The sequence below is a fragment of the Perca flavescens genome, chromosome 4 (genome assembly GCF_004354835.1).
Source record: "Perca flavescens isolate YP-PL-M2 chromosome 4, PFLA_1.0, whole genome shotgun sequence".
In the NCBI taxonomy this organism is placed as follows: Eukaryota; Metazoa; Chordata; class Actinopteri; order Perciformes; family Percidae; genus Perca; species Perca flavescens.
Genome location: NC_041334.1, coordinates 19,228,938 through 19,245,942, shown reverse-complemented (window position 1 = coordinate 19,245,942; position 17,005 = coordinate 19,228,938). Strand labels below are relative to the sequence as shown.

At 39.7% G+C, this 17,005-nt stretch overlaps 1 protein-coding gene across 3 annotated transcripts in view; it reads left to right on the top strand.

The window, feature by feature from the left end:
• The first annotated feature begins 14,424 nt into the window (after nt 1–14,424).
• Nucleotides 14,425–17,005, top strand: part of nxph4 (neurexophilin 4) — a 47,933-nt gene continuing 45,352 nt past the window's right edge. For 2 of the 3 annotated variants that reach the window (XR_003692418.1, XM_028576278.1), the window contains exon 1: nt 14,425–14,849. Coding sequence is in view for 1 of the 3 variants with exons in the window: in XM_028576278.1 (XP_028432079.1) it covers nt 14,796–14,849 (54 nt within the window). In the remaining 2 variants the exon portion in view is untranslated. Of the gene's footprint in view, nt 14,850–16,029; nt 16,986–17,005 lie in introns of those variants that run through there. The other variant, XR_003692417.1, reaches the window with a different exon arrangement.

Here is a 17,005-nt window from a genome sequence, read left to right as displayed (position 1 = left end):
AGCAAACACAATGACATCCATACTCTGTACAAGACCAACAAACATGGAACTTTCAACCTCTTATAAAATGGTACAATCTAAGAGGAACAAGAATAAATGTAATCCTTGCCTCCTCCATATGGCTGCTTTGGGGAGTATTTGCTTTAACCGCACGGTGGATCAGGAGTCAAGTGGCTGGATTCATTTGTTTGAGTGCAGAGGGAGTGCTCAGAGTTGGGAGTGCCAGAGAGAGAGGAGGAGGGGGAATGAGTGTTAGAGGATAAAGAGAATGGCAAGCCGTAGGAGGTGAGAAGTAGATAAGCCTGGAGAGAAAAGAGATAGACAGACAGAAAGAGAGCAGGAGCAACACAGGTAGTGAGAGGACAAGAGAGAGGGAGAGAGGCTTCAGTTCCCAGTGCTCTCAGACAGGCACTCTTCCCCAGAGACTTCTTATCTACAGGGGGCATCTTTGACTTGATAATCCTGCTTCTTGTCACTTTTACCACCCTGAACCCCCCAAAACACACACACACACACACACACACACACACGTACACATGCCTCCACCTCTGCAACCCTGCCCAGGGCCAAGGGGAGTGAAGAGCTACCTGTCACTGTGCCTATACCTCCAGGCAGCTTGTGGGGCAGGGTGCTGAGGGTTGGGGGTTGTCACTGTGCCCAACTAAGAAGTCACCTTTCGGGGATATGAATCTTAATAAGGTGGGGATGAGGGTAGGTGGGGGGTTTAGTGGAGGTGGAAGCAGATGCATGCTGTTGCTGTTACAGTGTGTGTGTGTGTGTGTGTGTGTGTGTGTGTGTGTGTGTGTGTGTGTGTGTGTGTGTGTGTGTGTGTGTGTGTTTATGTGTGACAGATGGGGAGTTGCAGAGTGCTGACAGGCCCTCTATGCTTCCTGGGTGCCATTTTGGTAATTTATAACTATTGTTGCTTAAAGGGGCTTTTATCTTCACCACTCCAACAACAGTGATGCAACTGACTCCAGTATAGACTGTGTCTCAAGTTATTTGTGTATTTATGCTTTCTCTGTTTTGTGCATTTGTGAGATGATGTGTTTGTATTTGCCTTTTGGTAGAACACTGAGGGTAGGGGGTACTCTCACTCATAGAAATGAGAAGGTGCTCAAATAAACAAAGTAGCTGAAAATGTTCTATTCTGTGTGTCAACATAGAACGTAGAGGCAAATGAAAAATGTTTTTGATGACTGTTGCTTATTGTATGCAGCATAGCGTTAGCTTTGCTGCCGGTTGACTAGTAACATCTATTCATATTGATAGTAGAGCCTAATTATTTGCTATGAATAGTCAATTTGTTATCGGACAGGTCTTGGACTAAATTATCTCTGTGTTTGGCACATCGTCATGTTTTGGTCGTCATGTAACCTGGCCACAGAGCTCTGCCTAATATTGCCTTGAAGACTCATGCATCAGAGAGCAGTTCGCCAGATATCTACAATAGCTAACTTATTATAACGGGCAAATATTTTTTCAGTCAAAAGTTAACATAGGTAATAGCTGACTGTTAGGTCTCTTGACTTGTGATAGTCAAGTGAACAGCTTATATGTGACATGTATGCAGGCAGATTGAAAATGATGGCAGCGTCAGGTTAGCACATGATTGTCGCTTGGAAATCGCAAATCCTACACCTACACAAATTATCTTATGTTGCAAATGTTGCAAAGATTGTTGTTAAATAGTTGTAACATTTGGTGAATTTTTTTAATTATGCTTTGTCTATTTGTAATGTTGTGTTACGTGTGTAGGAAAGAAAGAGACCCTGTAGCACCAGACACTCATAGAGTCACCGTTTTATATTGGGCAAAAGTACAACATCCACCTTAAACAGTACAAATCAAGGATGTGTAGAAACTGGAGTATATGTCAGAGACAGACAAGGGAATTGGATTCTGTTTGATCAAAGTGTCTTTTTAAGATGTTTTGTCTACAGCCTTAGTGTGATTAGATGGATTAAGTGCATGTTGTCAGGTGAGTTTGATGTTGTACATCATCTGATGCATTTCGACACATCAGCGATGTAACCTTAGGTCACAGAGTGTTTAGGGTCTTTTCAACATTAGACACACTCAGCCATGTCTCCAGGCTAGAATCGATCAGATTACAGCTTGTATCCAAGTTTTATCTGTAGTCAACGCATCAGTCTTCATTATTCATGGCCATCCTGAGGCCTTTTAATTTATATAACCTCTAATTATATCAGTGGTAAATAAGGTAGATTCAAAAAACAAGTTCTGTTACCGACCTTTCTGTCTTTGTTAGAAAAAAATGGTAGTTCTTCACAGCAGCATTAAAAAAACTGAGATAAAATGTAAAAGACTTTCAAAAGTTGTAATCACAGCTAGATGTACTGCACAGACATGTCTCATTAACTCAAATTCAAGAAGACTAAAAGCCACATTCAGACCAGCTTTAGCTCTGCGTGAAAGAACACAGCCCTTTCTTTACCACAAATTTGACCAATAGAGAGCCGAAGTCCCGCTCTTCTACTTCCGGTCCATGGGACCTTAATTTGGAAAAAATATGAACGACAGTCAATGGAGAGGTAATAATTATTTTTTGATCCCGTTTGAATTGAGCCATGGATTACAAATATGATGTTTGTCAATTTAAAACATTATTTTTCAACCAAAGAAAGTCTCCGTTTATTGTTAAACTGTTGAAGTATAAGACTGTAAAAATACGTAATTAGAAAGACTACACACTTCAATGTCTCATGGATGACGTCTCGCTGAAGCTACGATGTCTGTGTGTATCGTACCGGGGATGTAACGTTACTCTAATGAGCATAGGACCTTGCTTGTTCTTTTGCTTATCTACTGGAAACACTTCACTGGATAAAACACAGCAGGTAAGATAACGTTACATGTGTTGTGGAACAGAGCTAAGCTAGCTAGCTAGCGAGCAAGTTGAGCATCAAGCTGACGTAAATTGTGTGAGACGGGAGATGTAGTTCATTGAGCGGTTTCACACAAAACTAAGTGGTACTATGACAAACTTACGGTTAACTGAGACTTTCTTCGGTTGAAAAATTATCTTTTAAATTGACTAACATCATATTTGTAATCCATGGCTCAATTCAAACGGGATCAAAAAATTATTTGCCTCTCCCCGTTCACTACTGTTCATATTTTTTCCGAGTTAAGGTTCCATGAGGTCCACCGGAAGGGTCGTGACTTCGGCTCTCTATAACCGGAGTTTCCCGTGACTTCAACCAATCACAGCAGTCCCATGTGCCAGACTTTGCATCAGTATGTGACCAAGCAGGAGTGAGAACGGGTTGACGTAGCACACGTACATCGGCAAATTTATTTCCTTGTTTCTGATATGAAGATGAGACGTGGTTAACTCGAACATCTCACATTTACCAACAAAACGTATAGTGAAAGACCGTGCAAAACATTTCAGACCGTCCTGCCAACCTGTATACATTTTAACATCAATGTATGCTGTAATGATTTTTCACACACAAACACACACGGTGGATGCAGGAAAAACCGGAGATGAGATGTAGGCTACAGGATGACCTAAATTGAGGACAGCTACGCTCGTTATTGTAAGTGCAATCATAAGTTAATGTCCAATAAGTACTTTATCAAACCGCATAAATGTGTCCCAGGCCAGGATAGGAAATTAACTAACAATGTAAAGATCAACAAGCCACTGACACGTATGTTGAAATTTAATTCATTCAATAAATTATAATTTTTTTGTCTTAAATCCACCAGCTATTTTCATATTATACCAACATTTGCAGCATCCTGAGCCTTTTTGGTAAGGTTACTAGGAAAACTCAGCCTGGAGTAGTTTTAGTCTCTCCAAAATATGTTTCCTTTTTATTTTTAAAGAATTTTACCAACAAAAAAATCACAATTTTTTTGCTATTTTCACTGTCACTCGCAACTTAATTGCAAGAAAAATACAAAAGACATCACAACTGTTATAGCAATTTTTTACAAAACTTGCAAAATCAGGCATTTTGGGCTGCAACAATCTCGAAAAATGGACATAAACTCCTGGAGGGACGGCCTGTATGTGCAATTCAATTCCCTTCTATTTTAATCTGTCTATTTTAGCATTTACCATGTGTAATATATCTACGTTTACATTACATCATTTTTACTCTTGTTAGCATTGCGACGTAATGCCATTCTTCTGCTGTGCATTTGCCCTGTAAATAGTATGAATGATAATAAAGTTAATCATGAATCTTATCTTGATGTTTAGCAGGTATAATGTTTACCATGTTAAACACAGACTCCCAGGAAGTGTGACAGGTTTTAAAGCCTATTTGACATAGCGGCCAAACAATGGAATTACAACTTCCATGTCCATCACGTGATGTCATGAGGACCTAAAAGACTGTTTCCAATAGACTGAGCAGTGGATACCTTTTTTGAGCTTCCCAACCCCTGTGAAATGATTAGTTTCACAATCAGAATTTGATCCATTCTGTCCAATAGCATTTGGAAAGTCTGGAAGAGACGCACAATTAAATAATTTAATCCCCATTCAAGTTAGTGGATCGCTTAACTGGAAATAGCCGGTGAGGCTGGCAGAGGTCTCTAATGCGCCTGCTCTATGGGCCGCACAATTAGGAAGTAGTGCAGATTATACAGATAATTATTCATATGGAGAAATTAAACTTTTTTGGCTTCATACGCCACTGAGCAACTTTCATAGGAATTAAAGGGGCTCCACCTCAAACGTTTTATCCAGGTTTTATTATATATCTATGGTTTAACATCTTATGTTTGTAGTTTAGCATATTAGCATGCTAACATTTGCAAAAACACTAAACACAAAGTACAGCTGAGGCAGATGAGAATATTATTAGTTTTGAAGTGTATTTGATCATAAACTAAAGTATTAGCCACATTAAATGTTTGATGTGATCAGTTAGATGATCACCAAATTCTTCCTATGGAAAACATGAATGTCTGTACCAAAATACATGTCAATCTTCGCTATAGTTGATATTCAAAAGCGCAAATTGAGCACATGAATGTCTGTACAATGTCTGTACAATGTGTATGTATATGTATATATATATATACTGTATATAAAATAGTTGTTCATATATTTCTGTCTGGACCAAAGTGGTGGACTGATCTACTGACTGACAGACATTGCTACCCCTAGCCATGCTGAAAGCAGGGCTACAAATCTCACTCGAGACAATTTTCATTCTTCACATCGGACCAACTTCACAAAGAGTCTTCTACATTGTGATGCTGTCAAAATAATTCCAGCCGCATATTATGTCCTGTCCTGTTCTGACAGACAGACGTAATCAAATCCAATTATACCACTTCTCCCTTTGCTCCCCATTAGTACTCATCTTCCATTCTCCTCTCAAATTCTCTTCCTGCAACAAAACATTTGAATGACAATGGCATAGTCCTAACACCCGCAACAGGCACACCGCTCATGCTCTTCTCCTGTCCCTATCTCGCCCTCTCTCCTTTCCACACGTTCTTCTTTCTGAAATTGATAGAAAGGAAAACAAAATGACAGGGTTTCATATCGCTGCTGTGATACCTCGAGACTACACAGGGAAATGACTATTTCCACACACAAAAGGCTCCATTACTGCCAGGTGACCTCTTGTCATTGTCTTCCTTAACCCCTGAGTTAGCCACCCCAGGATCGGTGCTCAGTGTACGTGTTAGCAGTGTCTGTGTGTGTGTGTGTGTGTGACTGAGCAGTGTGATTGTGTATGTACCAGAGCTCCTAACACCATGCCAAGGAATCATTCATACCGACTTTTTTTCTCACTCTCTTTTTGCTGTCATTTTTGCAATGACTGCACGGCCTTCTATTTTTAGCATTAAACATTCCAACTTTAAAAAAAATAAAATGGCAGGCTAATAATATTTTTTCTTAGTCCATCTGGGCATGCTTGCAATTACATGTACTTATAATGATTCTTAATACATGTTTTACCTTATTGGGAAGATAAGAGATTTTATTCTATACAATAGACTCAGGATGGCGAATTTGAGTTTTCCAGCTCTGCAATTGTCATTTTGCGTAATCATTGGAGATTATCTACTGCCTGAGTGTGTTTGCGTTAACATATGTGTGCACAAGTGCACACTTCTACAGACAGAATGCATTTTTGGCATGTGTGAGTATGTTTTAATGGGCACTGAGATTGGGTTGATGTACTGTAAGTAGTGTTTCAGGTTGACCTTGTCAGGCTGATTTTGTGTCATATATCATCCTCCTCTACCTTCTTCATCTCCACCTCTCCCCACATCTGTCTGCTACCTCTTCTCCCTCATCCCTCCATTTTTTACTCCTCCACTTTCTCTGCTTTTCCTCCAATGTTCCACTATTTTAAGTGAATTTATAAAGTGCGTTAAGGGGTAGCTGATGTGTACCTCCCCCGAAAAATTTAACACATCAGGGCTACGGCAGCTACAGAGTTACCACGTGGAGACCATAATAACTATGAATGGTCTGCTAGGGCTGCTTCTGTTTTAACCATAGAATGTAAAAATAAGTTTTTCACCCACAAGTTCCTAAATCCAGTGGACAATGTTGACAATTAGGACAACATATGAAGCAAGTTTAAGAAAAACTCAGCGATTGTCTCTTTTTCAGTGACACACATCTACGTTAGTAAGTCTGTGGAAATAATCTCTACTGTCCCTGAGAAGATACTAAAATTACACCTATATTAGCCGTTGTTCTTCCCGTCTCATTAAAGCAACAGTAAAAAAAAAAAAACATACGATCATACAAAAAGCGGGTGCATCTGATCAGTTCAGTCACTCATGGCATGTATCTGTGTAGGTGAGGGAGCAGTGGGAGCAAGAGCTTCTGTCCTACTTGCAGTCCATAAATGTGATCCAACCATACATGTGTCTCAGTTTATAGATAATTATTAGCTAGCTCCACTGTCATTGTTGTAACCATCGATGTAAACTGCTGAAGTGCATAAGTTATTTTTCTTCTGCCGGTTTTGGTCACTAAACAGATGCACTACCACCACTCTCTGGACTGGAGTTCGGCAAAACCTGGTTTCTCATGTGTTTTCATTTTTAAAAAAGCATCTTGATTTTATCTAGATATGAGACACTTGTAAAAAAGGCCAAAGTATGTCATTAAAGCACGATACGGCCTGATCATGTACTGTACCTGTACATCTGTGTTGTGTTGGTGTGCCTATGCTAGGCAAAATATGACGATGAATATAAATCAAAACCTATATGCTGCAGATTATCTACAGTGGGTCTGCCATCAAGTTTAAACTTGTTTCTTTGAATCCGCTGAACCACTTCCTTTTTCACTTTCTCCCTCCTTCTGCTCCTCCTCCTTGTTGTTCCAAATGTACCACCTTCTCTCTCATTTGTCCCCCACCAACCATCCCTACTTTTCCTCATTTGCTGATTGTCTTGTTTCCACTTGCTGCTTTATCCTCTTCCATCATACTCAAAATTGTTGTCCTCCTCACTTATCCTTCTTTACCACCTACACCTACATCTGCTTTTTTTCCTAATCTATCAAGTGCTTTAAGGCTGGTTAATGATTAAACCTGTGTAGACTTCTAGATGCACTTAGTCTGGACTGTAATTGAGTGTCTTCAATGATACATACAGTACTACTTCTCATTTGCAAACATGAAGATGATAAACACAGGCAGCCTTCAAGTGTGCAGTTTTGGAAATGATAAAAAAAACTTTCTCCTGACATATGGGGAGGAAAAAGAGGAATAATGATTTGAGGATGATATTTGTAAAGAAGATGCACTCGGCTCTCGCTCAGAGCATGTTCATTCATTTACTATAACCATGGGGCGACCGAATGACTCAGAACAGGAGCGTCGCTGCTAAGTGGAACAGAGAAGTAGAGCAGCTGGGCGAAATTTACCTGCCACTTCCAATGTGGATCAGAAATTGCACTCACACCAGCAACCCTTGTCTGACAGTGGTTAAAAAAATTTTTGGGGAAACAGGAGGACAGAGTGTGCTGTGGCCATACAAATCACAGACAGTAAATTGAATGGAGGGCAGTGATGGAAATGGGAAATTGTCGCATTCTTTGAGACCTGCTGTGTTTGATAGACAAGGTTTCATGCTCTACTGAAGATGAAGCAATTGGTGTAACACACTGATTTATAGCTGCTGTAAGACTGACAGAAACCAAAAGAGTAACTAACTCTGATGGTCTTCAATGGCCACTGTAAACTATTTTATTCTTTATAATTAAGGAAACATTAAGTCATATTAGTTTTTTATATACACTACTCGTCAAAAGTTTTAGAACACCCCAATTTTCCAGGTTTTTATTGAAATCGATGCAGTTCAATGTCTTATTGTACTCTAAAATGAAAGAATAGAACAAATGAACAATTTAAGTTAAAAAAGAAATCATGGAATCAATTTATAAACCAAAATGTATTCTAAATTTTTGACTGATCAAAGTAGCCCCCTTTGTCAGATATAACAGCTGAACACACTCGTGGCATTCTTTCTACAATGGAAATCAAATATTCTTCAGAAAGTTCTTCCCAACTCTGTTACAGAAGTTATAAATGTGTGGCACTTGTAGGTTGCTTTGCTTAGTTCTGGCATAGCTTGGACTTATGTTTTGGGTCATTATCTTGCTGTAGGATGAACCCCTGACCAACTAGGCGTATACCAGAGGGTACTGCATGGCGCTGCAAAATGCTGTGGTAGCCGTTTTGGTTCAGGGTGCCTTTCACTCTGTACAAATCACCGACCCTGGATCCAGCAAAACAGCCCCAGACCATCATGCTTCCTCCTCCATGTTTGACAGTTGATGTCACACACTGAGGAACCATCCTTTCGCCTACTCGACGGCGTACAAAAATCCTGCGTGATGAACCAAAGATTTCAAATTTTGATTCATCAGTCCATAGCACCTTCTTCCTGTCTTGAGTAGTCCATTGACGATGTTTCTTGTCCCAGGCAAGTCTCTCTTTCTTATTATGACATCTTAGCAATGGCTTTCTTGCTGCAACTCGACCTATCAAACCTGCAGCTTGAAGTCTTCTCTTTACAGTTGCAACTGAGACTTGCTTATTACGACCACTATTAAGCTGTGCTTGAAGCTGTTGTCCTGTGAGCCGCCTATCACGCAAGCTGTTGACTCTCAGAAACGTGTCTTCTGATTCTGTTGTGGCTTTGGGTCTGCCAGACCTCTTCCTGTCACAGTTTCCCCCAGTTTCTAAGTGCCTTTTGATGGTGAAGAATACTGTACTCACTGACACCTTGACTTTCTTCGCAATTTCTCTGTAGGAAAGACCAACATTCTTAAAGGTTATGATGGTCTGTCTCTCTTCCATTCTTCATTGCCTTTTTCCTCCCATTTTTATGGCAACACAATACTTTCTGCAGTACAATACTGTTCATATAATGCTCCCGAGGGTATGGTACCACAGTGTGTTCCAACAATACTTTTATACAAACAGTTGTAAATAATCCAGATAAGTTGGAACACCTGTGGGAATTGGTAGCACCAACTTTCAAAGCTTGATCAACCTCCATTGCTGCAGAACAGCTTTACGTTGTTAACCCATTTCTTGTTCCCTGAAAAAGGCCTTTTTGTAAAATTCTGAAATGTACATTATTTTTCTACTTTTTTTTTAACCTCAGGAAGTTCACCACCACACCATTTCAAGCTATTCATTGGACTTGAACTGCTAAAATTTCAATAAAAAACTAGAAAAATTGGGGTGTACAGAAGAAAGTTTTTGTGTGTCTCGAAATAACCAGAATTCGTTTTGAGGGAAATTTCATTTACATTACATTACATTTCAGAGGCACGTGTTTCTTATATAAAGAAAAGTGCTCTAGTTTTGTACCACACCCAAGGTGTATGTAGGTAGTCAGGGAGATAACAGGCATAAAATCGCAGGCCTTAGACACCAAATTTGGGGGTTTGTATCCTGAGGTTAGGTTTCTTTTTTTAAGATTTAAGATTTAAATATAATTTTAAGGGCTTTTATAGCCTTTATAATAGCTTGAGATTGGTAGGAAAGGGGGGAAAGAGAGAAGGGATGACAAGCAGCAAAAAGGTTGGATTTGAATCTGAGCGCTGCCAAGGACTCTGTACCAAGTGAGCTAGAGGTCCCCCCATGTGATTAGGTTTTAAAACTCTTAAGGTTAGGGAAAGTTTGTGGTTTTGATTAGATACTAATACAGTAAACATGCCATGCTATAAGTCACTGTTTGACTTTTTCAATATTAAACCAAGACTATGATCTTTTCCTAACCTTAAGGAAGAGGATATTGTATTATATTGCATGAGTGGATATTGTAGGTTAAACAAATGAAATATGTTGCCAGTAAATGCTTGCAGATGTGTTCAGTGTGCTCATTTTACAACTTGGTTTGCTCATTATGTCAATTAGAAAACAATTGGGGTGACATTGCAGTAAGTTTATCATACAGTTTACATGTTGTTCCTAGGAGATAGGATTGGTTTATTCTTTTTTACACTACTCTGAATACTACTCCTATTTCAAGTATATGAATGCGATATTTCACTGTAGCACACAAGTGTCACTTCCTGTATAGTTGATTTCTGAAATTAGCTGAACCTGGTAGTTACGTCTTTCCTCTTTTCTTGTCAGATTATGTAAATGATTACATTTGCCAAACAATACATTCAGCAAGGTGGTTGCATACTTGAAATGTTGCTTTGACAGGTATGTTATTACCTGCTCTTCTTGCTTCAACATTTTGATCATCCAGCCAATGGCAGACTTACTGTACGTCATACTGCAATTATCAGAATCCATTCCTGAACTATTTTTAATCTTGCTTCCACTCCGATCCCTCCCTTGTGAAAACACAGTTCCCAGTGATCAAGTATTTTTACAGTAGCACTGAAGTTTGCCTCTGCATGCAATGACTCTTTCCCTCGCAGGGAGGCAGTGCTGTGTCATTCTCACACTGATGAGAGCCGCATACAGTCTACAAAAAGCCTGCATTTCAAAGAGTGATAACAGATTGCTAATATACAATATATAAAGTCTCACATAACAGCAATGCAGCTCATTTTACACATACACTCCTCTCCATCTGTGACAGGTTATCACAGAACAGGCCCATCAACATGATGTGCACTTTGGCCAGCAGTTCAAAGAACTGGCCTGGTCAATGTGAGACTAGAAGCATGGGTACATGCCACAGGTGAGCTGAAATGTCTGATGTCTGGAAGAGGAAGCATTGTGATGTCTATGTTTGATCTGCAGACTTTTATCTTTGGGTTTAGGGCCAAATTCTTCTTGAAAGTGAGACAGTAAAAACTACTTAAGAATCGTAAAAAATATAATTTAGTGTACTGGATACGCACTGTATACATGCTGTAAATATTTGGATAAGACACAGACATAAAGATGCATGAAAAGAACATAAGTCAGGCAGGTAGATAAAGAGGAATTGGAAAAAAAATAGACAGTTAGCTGGTCAGTAAGTCATTTAGACAGACAGTTATCCAGAAGGGACTCACTTCATCATACAGAGACAGAAAGTCGAGACAGATATTCCACTTCTACTGAAGAGATGTCCGCCAGTTACTCAGTCAGATACGTATGACTGATTGACAGCATTATATAACTCTACACAGGCAGACACACTAACAATCCAGCATACAGACATGCTGATCTCCACACAGATAAACTCGCAAGACAGGCGAGAAAACACTGTGCATCCCAGATCAGTTCATTTTAAAGCTTCACAATCAGGCAGGCAGCAGCTGGGAATGGCCATCAGGGAGAGATGTCGGGCCACGCTGCCCCAATATATCCATGCAACATTAATATTTCAAAACTGTTTTTATGGGAATTTATAGTCTGGCTATCTTGTGCTGTTGGCCTCCATCGCACACAGTCATGTAAATGAAGCAGTCAAGGTTCATGTCTTTGTGTAAGATAATGATTGTTCTCCATTTGCTGGTGTATTTTAGAGTTTAAACTGCCACAAAGAAAGTCACAAGTTACTGTCAGTGTAAAGACATAGCCATTGAATCCCAAAGCTGGTATCTATGGTGTCTTTATATAAATATACAGACTGAAATGTAAACTTTAAAATGAAATGTTATGAGAGGTGATTTAAAATAGGGCTGCAACTAACAACCACTATTTTCCTTATCGATGAATCTGCTGATTATTTTCTCGATAAATAGTCTACATTCTTATGTTAGGGTCAAATGTGACCCGTTTTCAAGTTCAGAGATGTTGGAACAAGGCTTCACACACGTTTCCTTTAGTCGCCTGTCAGTGGCGTCATATAACCTTTGACCCCTCTGGTGCTCTAACTTCCATCACAACCAAGGGGGTAAGCTTCGCTTCAGAACTCGAACCTCCTATGGCGCCATTTTGATGCTACAAAACGATCACGTCCCGTTAGCATTCCATTGACTGCCATTCATTTTGACGTCACTTTGACAGTGAATAACTTTACATCTGAAGTGTTTAAAGACTCTATTTGTCCATTGTTTATTTCTAAGGAAACACAACAATGTGTAAAAGGCTCCATTACCTTGTACCTCACGTTATGGCTCCGTAGCAGACGTTTTTGTAAAAATAGGCTAACGATTGTGTCACATAGTAGAGGAATTACCGAAGAGTACAGGAGAAGCTCGCGGGCAGTTTCGACTTATATGAGCTGTTTAGGTTTAATTTCAAATGTTAACTATCATTTTAGTTAGCAATAATTAGCCTGTGCCCATGTTATCTCCTTACATATACCTACACTCTCCGTCTCTGCAAGATTCGTAATGATTGAGATTTCTTTTGGTACAGCTACCAGAAGACTTAGAACTTTCAGACAGGTTGCTCACGTCACATTTACTTTGTCTCTCTCAGTTGGAGGCTGCGCAGTAACGCTCAGCGCTCACCAGAAAAGTGAAACTTTGCAACACAGTAATACAGCAGAGACATTATTTATTGATATTGACTGGTTTCAATATTGCTCAATCCAACTTAACTTTAGGCATGTGCTGGTTGACAAGTAGCTAATCCTCATGCTTGGTGTATAACGTTAGCTAACCACAGTCAGCCCACAGCCAGCTAGCAGCCAGCCACTATTATTACAGCAATTCAAACCTGGCCAGCACTTAACTTCAGCGCCGGTACTAAGGACGCTAACGGCAGTTTTAATGAACCGTCAGGAAACAGACCATATCAGACCCCAGCCACCTGAGTAAGAACAGCGGCCATCTGAAACGTTACGTCTCCATTAGCTTTACCGGTATCCATGCCGAAAATCTCCTCCCTGCCCAATTTCTCCCCTCTTCGTATTTAACTGTCTTTATAGTTAGCTTAATTAACCTGACAAAATGGGGGTTAGGCACCATAACGACTAGTTAAGATTACAAAAAGTGAAGGCGAGATGATCCCGGGCAGCTGGGAGTTCTTCTGCTTCTACACAACATTGGCCATCGGACCATTCGGACATCCCCACCCACACCCGTCTCCCAGCGTCGTTGAGTAAAGTTACAAAACCCTGTTCACCCTGGTGACATTGACGTGTGAAAAAAATTGTGATAGTGTGGTTTTAGCAGCTGGCTGGCTAATGTTAGCTTGCTCACTCGCTAGCTGGTCAGCTACCAATACAAATTGAATCAAGAAACAGGTAATTATGTTGGGGGAAACTGCAGCTATTTTATTAGTGACATGAATAAACGTTACTAAACGTAAACTTGGATGGGTAAATAATTCCGTGAAAAGATGCATTCTAATCAGCGATGGTGTTTAACAATAAAAACTACAACTCACATAGCTAGTTCCACGATGTCATCAAAAGTCTGTGTTTACCATCCATTGTTTTGATTGAGAGACCTATAGGCAAAAAGTTACAAACGTCCTAAAAAACTGTTGAATGATAATCATTGTTTTATGAGTATTTTGGGCTGAGTTAAATCATAGGTCAATTTTGACCAGCTAACACAAACAATGTGTGTAGCTTGTGTAACACATTACAATGGTTAAAAAAGTGACAATTCCACAGAGCTCAATGGGGCCTGTTTGTCCAACCATCAGTAAAAACCCAAATAAATTAAATTTACTATGATGAAAATGACTTAAAAATGATCAATTATCAAACTAATAGTCGTTCCATTAATAGTAGTCGTTTCAGCTCTAGCAGAAAACAATGAATGAAAGTTATATTTTAAGCCAAGCTCAATTAGTTATTAGAGGATTAGACTTTATTTGGAGTCTAAAACATAATCTCATCCTCTCAGGTTAAGAACTTCGAGGACTATAGTCATTATCTAAACATTGACAGGACAAAATATCATACATGCAGTTTTGGTCAGTGTGGTTGCGAATAAACAAGAGCTGCTGTGTGCCGTGACGCGCGCGTGGACAGAGAGAGAGAGCGAGAGAGGGGGGGGGGGGGGGAGAGAGAGAGAGAGAGAGAGAAAATCAACCAGTCAGTATCCCAAAAACACAAGAAGCGTTGGCGATCTTCAATGAAATCCCCTCTTTGCTTCCGCCTTCCAAACTGACTTGGTCTCCGCGCAAACTTCCAGCAAACGTCCAGCATGAGCGGAAACAAACACCATGGATGTGCCACATGAGGCGGACCAGACCCACTGAAGCCACCGCTCAAAGTTTGCCTGTAGAGACCCCCGTGACACTGACTAAACAAACAAACAACTTTACGCGTGTTTTTCTGCTTTCCTAATACTTTTTACTTGTCGCTTGATTGTTGGGATTGCTTGGATTCCGCGGTGTTTCTTTTATATGTTCAGCCGCGGAGACGTGTAGTTTTTCGGGGTGGTCCGCTACAAGGAAGGTGACATGCAGGTTCTCGGTTGGACCATAGTTCTCCTGTGCCAGTGGATCCTACGGAAGGTGAGTTTACTATCATCCTGAGTGGGAGGAAAAAAAAACTAAAACTCTTTCATATATCCAACCACAGAGATGTGGGGTGCTGCGTTTGGAGAGAAACACCTGCCTTACCCTTTTAGAGGGTCAGTTTCCTAGAAATCACTCCGCTGGGAAAAATAAAAATGATACGTACATAATGTTTTTTTATCGGGTCACATAAAGGTTTTTTTTTACGGAATCAGACGCAGCAGGACCTGGAGATTTTAAATAGTTTAGTTATTTGCAGGATCTCTATAACATTTGTGTTCCCTGGATCTTGATTTGAAGTTGAATATCTTAATGACAGCTGTTTAGACTACAAACAACTCGCAATAAGCGTATTTCTTTGTCTTAATTTTGTTTTGTTAGTTTGAATAAACGGGTGTTTGACTTTTCCCCGATCTTCAAACGCGCAGATTTCTGCTGTCTGAGCGTTTCCCCTTTACTCCCAGTTAAGCAGCCCCACTTATCTATTTATCTATTTGCGCTGCCAGCAACTTCTTCTAATTTTTTCTTCAGAAGTTGAAACACGCCCGTGGCTTGTTTTATTATCTCGTCATCGCTATGGCAAAGAGTGTGTACGCCTAGTTTGGCTCTGATGCTGCTGCAGCTGCTGATTATGTGTGGTTAAATGCGTGTTTGCGTGCGTGTATGTGTGCGCGCGCGCACACACTCATCGTTGGCTGTTTGCGCATTCGATTTGTGTTTTCCTGATTGCTTTACACTGACAGTAATAATGTAGTTAGTTATTATATATATATATATATATATATATATATATATATATATATATATATATATACAGTACATATCCACACGTAACACAATACAACAGAGTACTATAGAAGGATGTCTCATACACACCATCTGTACTCAGTATGTGTTTGGCCTCAGCAATAGAGAATAAAAAACATGACCTTTCACCATGATTCTCCTCTTTTTCCTCTTCATCACCTCTGTCTCCTTCATTTTTCTCCTCCTTCCTGTTCCTGTTCTCTTTTTTCTCCTCCTGTTCCATTAGGGATCATCTCCCCCACATTGATTTCCATTAAAAACCACTTGCTGTGTCTTCAAATAAAGTTTAAAACATTAAATAAATGAGACTGTCAAACATTGTTGTGGTTTGACAAGACTTTTTAATCTTGCTATTTTCTTTTTCTACAAGGCCCTGAAAGTGTGGAACAAGTCTTAATAGCAGAGGAGCATCACTTGTTTAGTGTTAGACCTGTAAAGAGCTGAGGGGGCGGAGGAGTGGGGAACCTTCACTGTTCCGGCATTTTCTCCCAAAATATAGCGTGGGATTTTTTTCAAACACCCTGTTGGCTGCTGGCAGATTGGGGCTAGGTTGTATTATGACAGGTAATAACACCTATGCTTCTTTTGGAGATTGAATACAAATCATTTCTTCTGCAAAGTGCTGTGCCTCTTCCGCATGCGAGTGGACTCCGGTTCAAGTATTAGGATCGACTTGGTATTAGATTATATCAGCCATGCTTTTCAGTAATGTGCCATTTGAAATTGTGTTGGATCGTTTTTTTTTTTTTTTTTTTTTTGAAGAAGAAGAAGTCAGGAGGGATGAGAGTCTTGTTTGTTTTGTATGCAGTGTAGTTGGCAGTGATTCGGCTGACATAATATGACATGTTACATCCTTGGGAGAACTATTAGCTTGAAGGATTAATAAGTGAAGAGGTAAAGGAGGCAGTGAAGAAGTGAAGGCAGGTGAAACATTTGGTACACAGAGAGGAGAGGAGAGAGGAGTCAGAGAAAAATAAATCAGTAAAGGGGAAGGAAGAAAAGGTAACATTAACCATCTCTTTAACTTAATTTAATGCTCTCTTGGATCAAACCCCAGCCTTAGTGGCCATTTACAGCAACTTAGAGGTCTGTTTAAGAACAAGTGCATAAGTGAGCATTTGCAAGAAGAAGAGGAGGAGGAGATGGGGAGACAAAGAATCCTCATGATACCTTCAAACTTTATCATTTATAATCATTTTTTAACTGCATTTAAAATGTCAACTTATTTTATGGATTTTTTTTTAATGTGTTTTGAAAAATGAATGGTTTTAACATACTCTGATAGGAGTGAGTGTCACATTATATATATATATTTGTATTTGTAAATCCTGCATATGATGTCCAAC